General features: G+C 49.0%; 1 protein-coding gene and 1 pseudogene across 1 annotated transcript; one reads left to right on the forward strand and one right to left on the reverse strand.

The window, feature by feature from the left end:
- Positions 1–1,430: 1,430 nt before the first annotated feature.
- Positions 1,431–4,636, reverse strand: LOC123409626 (annotated as a pseudogene).
- A 470-nt stretch (positions 4,637–5,106) lies between these two features.
- LOC123408359 (probable LRR receptor-like serine/threonine-protein kinase At3g47570) lies at positions 5,107–9,163 on the forward strand. Its single transcript, XM_045101484.1, has 3 exons — positions 5,107–5,366; positions 5,712–8,468; positions 8,563–9,163. Exons 2-3 carry the CDS (start codon positions 5,723–5,725, stop codon positions 8,952–8,954), a joined length of 3,138 nt encoding a protein of 1,045 aa, XP_044957419.1. The 5' UTR covers positions 5,107–5,366; positions 5,712–5,722; the 3' UTR covers positions 8,955–9,163.
- Positions 9,164–10,038: the final 875 nt, after the last annotated feature.

Consider the following 10,038-nt stretch of genomic DNA (forward strand, 5'->3'; position numbering starts at 1 on the left):
TGGTCTATTCCCGCTAGTTTTGTATCCTATTAGTCATTGATTTTGGGTCCCGATGCTATCCAAACATTTTGGGAACCCCACAGTCCGGTTATGGGGAACTCGTCAAAACTCGCAGTTTTGGCCTATTCTCACGAGTTTTGTATGCTATTACTCACTGATTTTGGGTCCCGCTGCGATCCGAATGTTTCGGGGACCCCGGGGTACGGTTACGGGAACATGCACATATGAAAAAGCCAATGATATAGAGATGTGGATCTCTATGAATGAAGAACCGGCAAAAACTCCATCGAAAACATCATAGAAGATGCATGTGGACTCCATTTTTGATGAAATCGAGCTTGTCATGAAGATGACCATAAGCTCTAAAACTCACCAAAAGAAACACCAAACAAGAACCAAGAAGTATGATGCAAGGATGCAAATGATTTGAGCTCTCAACGAACGATACGATCAAGCTACTCACATGGGAGCCCCCCTTGACAGTACGGCAATCTATCCTAAAACATAAAACCTATCAAGGGCAAACCTATACCTTGCACCTCGTCCTCTTGAGCTAGATGACGATGATCTTGCCTTCCTCAAGACGGACCACCTTTCTTGATTCCGTTGGCTTGATGAAGACTAGTTGATTGCTCCCCCATACACACTATGGGTGAGCCGCTCTTCAGCATATCTTCACAAGTCCATTGCCACCACAATGGACGGCAAGCTTCAAGCATGATATCTTCGTGCTGATCCACTTGAACTTGCACAGCGCAATCTTGATGACGATCACCACTTGACATCATCCTCCATGGGTTGTATGAGATCTTCCTCTTGACGCAAGCCAATGGAAACACACCTAACCCCACATAGAACTCTCACGAAGACCATGGGTTAGTACACAAACACGTAATGGACAATGCTTACCATACCATGGGATCACTTGATCCCTCTCAGTACATCTTGTACACTTTGTGTGTTGATCATCTTGATTTACTCTTTGTCTGACGATCTTGATCAACCTTGTGACTCTATGACCATTCTTTGGATAATACCTTGAATACCACCTTGGTCATCATATAAACTCCTTCAACCCAACAGATGGACTTCAAGAAGTGCCTATGGAAAAATCCTATAAATATAACTTCAGACAACCATTAGTCCATAGGGATTGTCATCAATTAGCAAAACCACATATGGAGAAATATGCTCTAACAGACATCCTCATCGGTGGTGAGGTCGACGAAGGCGGGAGGCGGCCAAGCCCAACCGAAGGCGGCTTGGTAGGCCATTAGGGCTGCCTCCTCCGGCGTCTGCTACAATGAAGGCAATGCAGCGACACGGGCGCGCTCCTCCTTTTCCTCCCGCTCCCTCTACATGTGTTGCTCGGCGCCTGTGTGCTCATCCTTGAGCCGGTGCTGCCGCCAGTGTTCGAGGTACATGGCCTCCTATGCCGACGTGGCACCAACCCAAATGGGAGGAGCGCTGACGAACTCATGCACCTCGCCGATCCAGACGTACCTCTCGGCCGGCTCGGACACAGGCGTCATGGGGTTTAGCCGCGGCGACGACGGCGGCACCACGCAGTCGCCTGCTGCGGAGAGGGCCATGGCCTCCGCCATCTCCGCCTTGAATGCGCCCTCCATCACTGATGTCGCTTCGGCCTTTCGTGGCTCCTCCCCGATGAAGTTGGCGAAGGCCTCTGCCAGCGCCGCCTGGTACGCCGCCTCGACATCCTCCTCCTCTGACTTGACGACGGGGGGAGGCGGGGCGACGTGGTGGCGCTGCACGCCTAGCTGCCTTTGCTCCTCGTGTTAGAGGACAAACTAGACCTCCCAATTGGGCGAGTCTGCGGCGTACTCGGGCATGCGGCGTTGCGCCGGCGTGAGCTACGCCCGGCGCCTGCGCACCTCCTTGCCATGCGCCCGTTGTGTTCGTGGCATCGGGATCCGCTGAGGATCGAGGTACCAGTGGTGCGACAGTGTGACGTCCGGGTACGGCAGCAGCTGCCTGAGCTCCCAGTGCCACTGTGCTTGGTGCACCGGGATGTGCATACGTTGCAGACCTAAGGATGAGCGGGCAGGCGCCGACGGCGAAGGAGGAGGAGGGGGATGAGGCACCGGGGGTGCCCTTGCCCTTGTTGCTGCCGGAGCTACTACCAAAGAGCCTCATGCTAGGTTTTGGGTTGTCACCAACGAGGAAGCGCGAAGGGGTGGTGGATGGCCAGATGTGGGCGCAAGTGGATGAGCCCCCCCCCCCCGGCTGACTAGTGAGCCCAGTGTTGGTGGTCGTCATAAATTTGACGGCGGGCGATAGTTGGACGACCGCCGAGTGTGACCGCGGCGGGCGAGGGGGGGACACGACGCGTCCATGCCGACCCATTTCACCCGCAATTATGGGCTTGGGTCGACGCGTTGTGCCTTAACTTTTGTCCCCGCCGACGCATATGGACGCAGGCGGACAATTTGGGTCGCTGCGTTGGAGTTGCTCTTACCTCTAATGTATATATGTTCATGAACTGTTGTATATTAATATTAACTAGTAAATGTGCCCGTGCGTTGCTACGTGGGATGATGTAATTAAACGAATCGAACAAATGATGAAGTTAAATGGATGAATTAGAATGCATGAATAGTATTATGAGGTGACACTAAGACCTGCAAATTTTATTCAACGGGAGAAAAAAAACATTGCTCACCCCTAACCAATATATAAGTGTAGCTCAAGACCCATTTCCTAGGTCCACATTTTTCTATTTGAACACGAAAACCGTGTTGTCACTTATTATTATCCTCTTTTCGATCCTTGCCAATGGTGGCTACCGTGTTCACCTGAACATGGTGAGTCTCAAGGCGATGAAGTCGACCATGACCATACACATGTCACTGAGTCACGCTAATGCAAGAAATAAACCTTTGAAAAAACAATATCATCGAGCTAGAAGTGAGGCCCACCCTTCGCAGTTATCTCCTGCTTGAATGGAATGTAGGTATCAAAGAGTTAGCTGTTGATTGTGATGAGAACCTTTCTTGAGTTAAAATGGGGGACATCATTTACCAGGTTTAAGAAACCGGGTACAGATCCATAATGTTGAAAGTATGTTCTTAGTCGAAACCAAAGTGAGGAAATGAACAAAAATACCTCATCCCTGTCAAAGTTATCTCCACTATGCGGATCAAAGAGCACATCTCCTTAGGCAAGTTCAAAGCATATGCATGCAAAGGACCACAGGTCGACAGATGTAGAATACTTGGAGCCCAGAAGGACCTCAAGACATCTGTATTACCTTGTTTGGATATCACTTGTGAACTGCTTGTACGTCCAACATGCATTTCCGAAGTCAACCAGCTTGCAGCCTAGTTCAGCTTCCATCGCCATCCTATTCCTAGTCCCTTTGTTGCCCCGCCTATGCCCTCCTCCTCTCTTCTGTCCCCATCCTGGCTAGGACTGCCCTCATTTGCTGTATTCAGATCTCCCTTATCATCTGATTCGTCTATGTCGGCGAATGCCACTGCCCCATTTCCTTCTGAAGTTGAAGCAACTACATGTTTGGCTTTCTTTCGGATCTTCTTCTGTTGGTTCCTGGTGACGTCACTACTCGTTGATGGTCGAGCAGGAGCCCTTGGAGGTGGCTCGGTGACCCTTGCAGCAGGCGGCACCAGTGGGACACCTGACTTCCGGGGATCGTTTGAGGGGTCAATAGTGGACACGAGGAATATGTTTTCGGGCTTCAGGTCAGTGTGGATAATGGAAAGCTCACGGTGAAGGTAGTCAAGGCCAATGAGCACATGCGGGCATATCTCCTTAACCATTGGAAGCGGAATGCCACGATAGTCCGTGTACTTTATTAGGGTGAGCATGTTATCACCAAGAAACTCAAACACCATGCAGACATGGCTCCCATTGGGGCTTGTGTGCTTGAAGTGGTCAAGAAGCTTAACAACACAACGGGAGTCTTCAAGGTCACCGTCAGCAATCTGCCTCAAGATCTTTATCTCATCCATGGCAGCCTCCGAGTAGTGTTGTTTGCTCTTCTGCACCTTCAGGGCCACATACCTCTGCATAGATAACCAAAAGATTCAGAAATGCTGGACACGAGCAGCCTGAGCCTCTAGGCAAGCGGCGTAAAACATCAAAATATCTCGTGCAGTGCGATAGGATTGAAGGATAAAACAGTAATAATGAGAAATTGATTAGCAGTTCTGCATATGAGCTCTGGGACAAAAGAGCGAACAGTGGGTGGGCAGGCAGACAGCTGCATCCAGATCAATATTTTTTTCCTACATATCCTCATCGCGAATCCTAGAGGCAGCGGGGTGATTTTAACAGGGGGTTTCACGGCGAGGCGAGGGGGTGGTGAGCACGTACGGAGTGGGCGGTGTCCCAGGCGAGCCAGGCGGTGGAGAAGTGGCCCCAACCGAGCTTGGACTGCATGACGTAGGCACCCTGCTTGAAGTTGTCCCCGGGGCGGACGACGTGGTAGCTGTCGCGGCCGTAGTTCTCTGTGCCCTCGTCCTCACAGGTGTAGACGTTGTTGCCCACGTCCCCGTCCCCGTCCCTGTCGACGGCTGCCGCCGCCTTCTCCTCCTCCTCCACGTGGTGCCGGCTCTCCGCCTCCTCCGCCCAGCGGCCCGCCCGCCGGAGCCTCGGCCATCGCGCGGGGGAGGCCCGGATCTAGGGCGGTGGCGCGCGGGGACGGAGGTGAGCATTGGAGGAGTTGGGGCCGGCGGCGCACGGCGTCGTGGCAGGGGGTGCTGGCGCGCTGGCGCTAGAGATGGGAGGTAAGGTCGTGGTTGGTGTGGTGTTTATTTTTTCTCCCGCACATACCGATTCAGCTTCACTTATCAATTGGATTGCTGGTTAATTTTAGAAAACACCAAGGACTTTTTTAAAAATCACCGCGGTGAGTTTTTCGACGAAAACGATAGCTTCTTTATTACTATTAGGTAAAGATATATACAACAAAATTATTTTGGTTGAAAGAAAGTAAGGGTCTCAATGAAGCAGCCGGGCCACGAGCCTCATGATCCTTCACACTAAGGCGGCGTTCGGATTCCCTCCGCTCCGCGACTCGGCGCCGGAGCGGAGTGGAGTCCAGTTAAAAAATTTGGGGCCGGTCCAAGCTCGCTCCGCGGAGCGGAGCATTGCCGAACAGTGACTAAATGCCGACAGATGCCTGACCGCCCCTATCACTATCTATCTCAAGGCACAGTCGGAGCCGAGCGCACATGTTCCGATCTGGTCTCATGTCCCCTGCTCCCGCCACTCCGGCGAGCTGATTCCGAGCCCCTCCGCCGCCGCCGGCCCTTCTTCTCCTGCGCCTACCACGCTAGCCCCCTCGCTCAAGGCTGTGCGCACGTCCTCCAGCTCCCGGCCCCTACTCTGTAAGCATCCATCTCTGTGACTGTAAGAATGCCTCTCTTCCCTACTGTGACTGTGATTCTGATTCATTCTCCCTGGGTTGGATTCTTATCCTGCATTAGAGATTTAGAGTTGAGCTGAAAATACTCATGGTGTCAAAACCAAACAGCTAGTGCAGCAGCTTATGATTTCGGAGTAAAAATAATTCGTCTATGTACGTGATTCATCTGCTCTGCACTGCAGTAAATTAGTGAAGCTTCGGTAAATTAATAGCACATGGCGTATGTCGGAGTACACACTTTCAATCTACTAGTGCAGTACAATATATGGAATGACCTCAAGCTTACAATTTGTTCTACTTTTCTCAGTGTCATCGGCGATGTGGCCTCTTCTACTACTGCTTCTGTTGCCTTACGCATTCCAACCGGCATCATCAACACCACTCAACGATAAGTCCGACGGCGATGCCTTGCTGGCCTTCAAGGCAAGCCTGAGCGACCAGCGACGTGCACTGGCTGCGTGGAACACAACCACTGCTTTCTGCTCGTGGCCAGGTATCACCTGCAGCCTGAAGCACAAGCGCAGGGTTACAGTGCTTAACCTCACCTCGGAGGGCCTCGCCGGCAAAATCACACCATCAATCGCAAACCTCACGTTCTTGAAGATCCTAGACCTCAGCCGGAACAGATTCCACGGCGAAATGCCTTGGTCAATCGGTTCTTTATCTCGTTTACGGTACCTTGATCTGTCCAGCAACTCGCTTCGTGGTGATGTGAACGCTGGCTTGAAGAACTGCACCAGCCTTGAAGGTATCAATCTTGACTTCAACCTCTTCACCGGGACCATCCCTGCCTGGCTTGGAGGATTGTCAAAGCTCAAGGTCATACATCTCGAGAGTAACAACTTCACCGGGATGATCCCGCCGTCACTTGCCAACCTATCAGCGCTAGAACAAATCTATTTCGGCAAAAACCACCTTGGTGGTACCATCCCTGAGGGCCTTGGCAGGCTCGGTGGTCTTGCATACGTCTCCCTCGGACTTAACCATTTATCAGGCACCATCCCTGCAACTATCTTCAACCTTTCATCTCTAGTTGCATTTAGTGTGGCAGCCAATGAGTTGGATGGTAAGCTGCCCCATGACTTGGGGGATCACGTCCCGCACCTCATGGGCCTCTTCCTCGGGTTGAACAGCTTTACAGGAAGCCTTCCAGCTTCTCTTGTCAATGCAACTCACATAAGGTTTCTAGACATCTCCTTCAACAACATCACCGGAACAGTGCCTCCTGAGATTGGAATGCTCTGTCCACAAGTCCTCAATTTTGAGAGTAACCAGCTAATGGCAGCTACTGCCCAGGACTGGGAGTTTATGACATTCCTCACAAACTGCACACGCCTCAGGAACCTTTGCATCCAGGCCAACGTGCTAGGTGGCATGCTGCCAAGCTCAGTTGCCAACCTATCAGCACATCTGCAACAATTTATCTTTGGATTTAATGAAATTTCTGGAGAATTGCCATTTGGGATAAGCAATCTTGTCGGGCTAAATGTGTTGGACTTCCCTCACAACCAATTTACTGGTGTCTTGCCTGACAGCATCGGAAGGCTAAATTTGCTTCAACAATTGTATTTCAATAATAATCAATTTTCAGGATCCTTGCCATCCACCCTCGGGAACTTGACACAGCTGCTAGTTCTTTCAGCTGGCAGCAATAAGTTTAAGGGGGGGCTTCCAGCAGGCCTAGGGAACCTCCAGGAGATAACTGAAGCAGACTTTTCAAACAATGAGTTCTCAGGTCCATTACCAAAAGAGATGTTTAACTTATCAACCCTGTCCAATACACTGGATTTGTCAAACAATTTTTTGGTTGGCTCTCTTCCACCTGAAGTTGGCAGTCTAACAAAGCTTACATACATGTATGTATCCATGAACAACTTATCAGGACCGCTACCTGATACACTTGGCTATTGCCAAAGCTTGATAGAGCTCAAGTTGGACCACAACCACTTCAATAGTACCATTCCCTCGTCTATCAGCAAAATGCAGGGCTTGGCATTTCTAAATCTTTCCAAGAATACACTCTCCGGTGTGGTTCCTCAAGAGTTAGGACTCATGGACGGCATTCAGGAATTGTATCTTGCACACAACTACTTGTCCGGTCATATCCCTGAAAGCTTGGAAAACATGGCATCACTGTACCAGTTAGACCTGTCCTTCAATAATCTGAATGGCAAAGTTCCATCGCAGGGTGTGTTCAGGAACGTTACTGGATTTTTGTTTGAAGGGAATTCGAGGCTTTGTGGTGGTAACTCAGAATTACGGTTGCCCCCATGCCCGCCGCCAGAATCAATTGAACACAAGAGAACACACCATTTCATTATCGCAATAGCTATCCCGATTGTTGTCATAATTCTGTGCTTGAGTGTGATGCTTGTTTTCTTCAAAAGGAGAAAGAAAGCAAAAGCTCAATCCACATCCACAGATGGATTTCAATTGATGGGTGGCAATTATCCAAGAGTTACTTATGTTGAACTGGCCCAGGGAACAAGTGGCTTTGCCACAGCCAATTTGATTGGTAGAGGAATGCATGGATCAGTGTATAGGTGTGATTTGTTGCTGAATAATACGATGACCACAGTAGCGGTGAAGGTTTTTGATCTCCAACAGACTGGTTCTTCCAAAAGTTTTCTAGCAGAGTGTGAAGCACTTAGTAAAGTTCGCCATCGTAATTTGATCAGTGTCATAACTTGCTGCTCAAGCTCTGACCCAAGCCAAAACGACTTCAAAGCTCTTGTGTTCGAGTTTATGCCCAATGGGAACCTGGACAGGTGGTTGCATCCGGATGTACATGATGCATCACAGCAACTGCAAGGATTGACATTGATGCAGAGATTAAATATTGCAGTCGATATTGCTGATGCACTAGATTACTTACACAACAACTGTGAACCATCAATAGTTCACTGTGACTTGAAGCCAAGCAACATTCTTCTCAACGAGGATTTAGTTGCTCATGTTGGGGACTTTGGCCTTGCAAAGATTCTTTCCGAACCAGCAGCCGAGCAACTGGTTAACTCAAAGAGCTCGATTGGGATAAGAGGAACAATTGGTTACGTCGCTCCAGGTAGCTTTACTTTTCTCTAACATTATATCAAAGAGTCCACGGCATAAATTTAGCAGGTATGCAAAATCAAGTTTTTTTATGTATGCAAATGTAGAATATGGCGAAGGTGGTCAAGTTTCTTCGCGTGGGGACGTATACAGCTTCGGGAGTGTCATCCTCGAGTTGTTTATAGGCATGGCACCTACTCATGACATGTTCAGAGACGGGCTTACCTTGCAAAAACATGCCAAGAATGCATTTCCAGGGATGCTGATGCAGATAGTTGATCCAGTCCTGCTGCTGTCCATTGAAGAAGCTAGCGCGGGTTGTTTGCTGGATGGAAGCAACAACACAATGGAACATACCAGCAATGCCATATCCTCTGTCATAAAGGTTGCCCTATCATGCAGCAAGCACGCACCCACCGAGAGAATGTGCATAGGAGATGCAGCTGCTGCGATTCACGGCATAAGGGATAGCTATGTTAGACTAAGGCAAAAGGAGTGACAAGGTCAGCAGTATGCTGAAACATCCAGGTCATGTACACTTAATTGGCTTTTATATGGTGGTTATGTTTGGCGTTCCAAGCTTGGTTTTGGTTTGTTCGTTTCTGGCTTGTCATGTTTGTCCAGCTTATCGATCTGTCCTTTCCACCTTATGTGTCAAGTTCCCTATTAAGAACTGGTAACCCGCAATGAGATGTATTGTCATGTAAATATCTGGTGATTACTGATTAGTTTGCCACTCATTGTCATGCATATATGGTTTGATACCTCAGCAATATTTAAAATTTAGATAACTTAAATGATTTTCGGATAAATGTGTAAGCATTCGCGTCCATGTCAGACGAACACCAAATGCGGGCACAAGTGACAGCAAAAACCATCGCATGCTAATTAACAGCAAATTTGTTTTGTATTTTTGTATGAGGTAGTACACCAACAATAAAGATAAAAGTCTCTTGACCAGTAATTATTTGACTCGATTGAAAGCTAAACAGTGACGATACAAACTAATAGAACCAGAATCCTTTATGAGAAAATGGTAAGGAGACAGCATTATCTGCAACGGCCCCACATCTTCATGAATGGAACAAACTCGATCCACTTCATTTGGAACTCCAAGGGCCAGCTTTGTATGCTATTAGTTACTGATTTTGGGTCTCGTTGTGATCCAAACGTTTCGGGAACCTTGGGGTCCGGTTACGTGGAACTCGTCAAAACTCGCAGTTTGGGCCTATTCTGATAAGTTTTGTACGCTATTAGTCACTGATTTTGGGTCCCGATGTGATCGGAATGTTTCGGGAACCCTTGGGCCGGTTACGGCCAGTTTTGTATTCTGTTAGTCACTGCTTTTGGGTCCCGTTGTGACCCTAGCGTTTCCGGAACCTCGGGGTCCGGTTACGGCGAACTCGTGAAAACTCGGAGTTCAGGCCTATTCCCGCCAGTTTTGTATCCTATTAGTCACTGATTTTGGGTCCTGATGCTATCCGAACATTTTGGGAACCCAGAGTCCAGTTATGGGGAACTCGTCAAAACTCACAGTTTTGGCCTATCCTCGCGAGTTTTGTATGCAATTACTCACTCATTTT

The sequence above is a fragment of the Hordeum vulgare genome, chromosome 7H, assembly GCF_904849725.1.
Source record: "Hordeum vulgare subsp. vulgare chromosome 7H, MorexV3_pseudomolecules_assembly, whole genome shotgun sequence".
In the NCBI taxonomy this organism is placed as follows: domain Eukaryota; kingdom Viridiplantae; phylum Streptophyta; class Magnoliopsida; order Poales; family Poaceae; genus Hordeum; species Hordeum vulgare.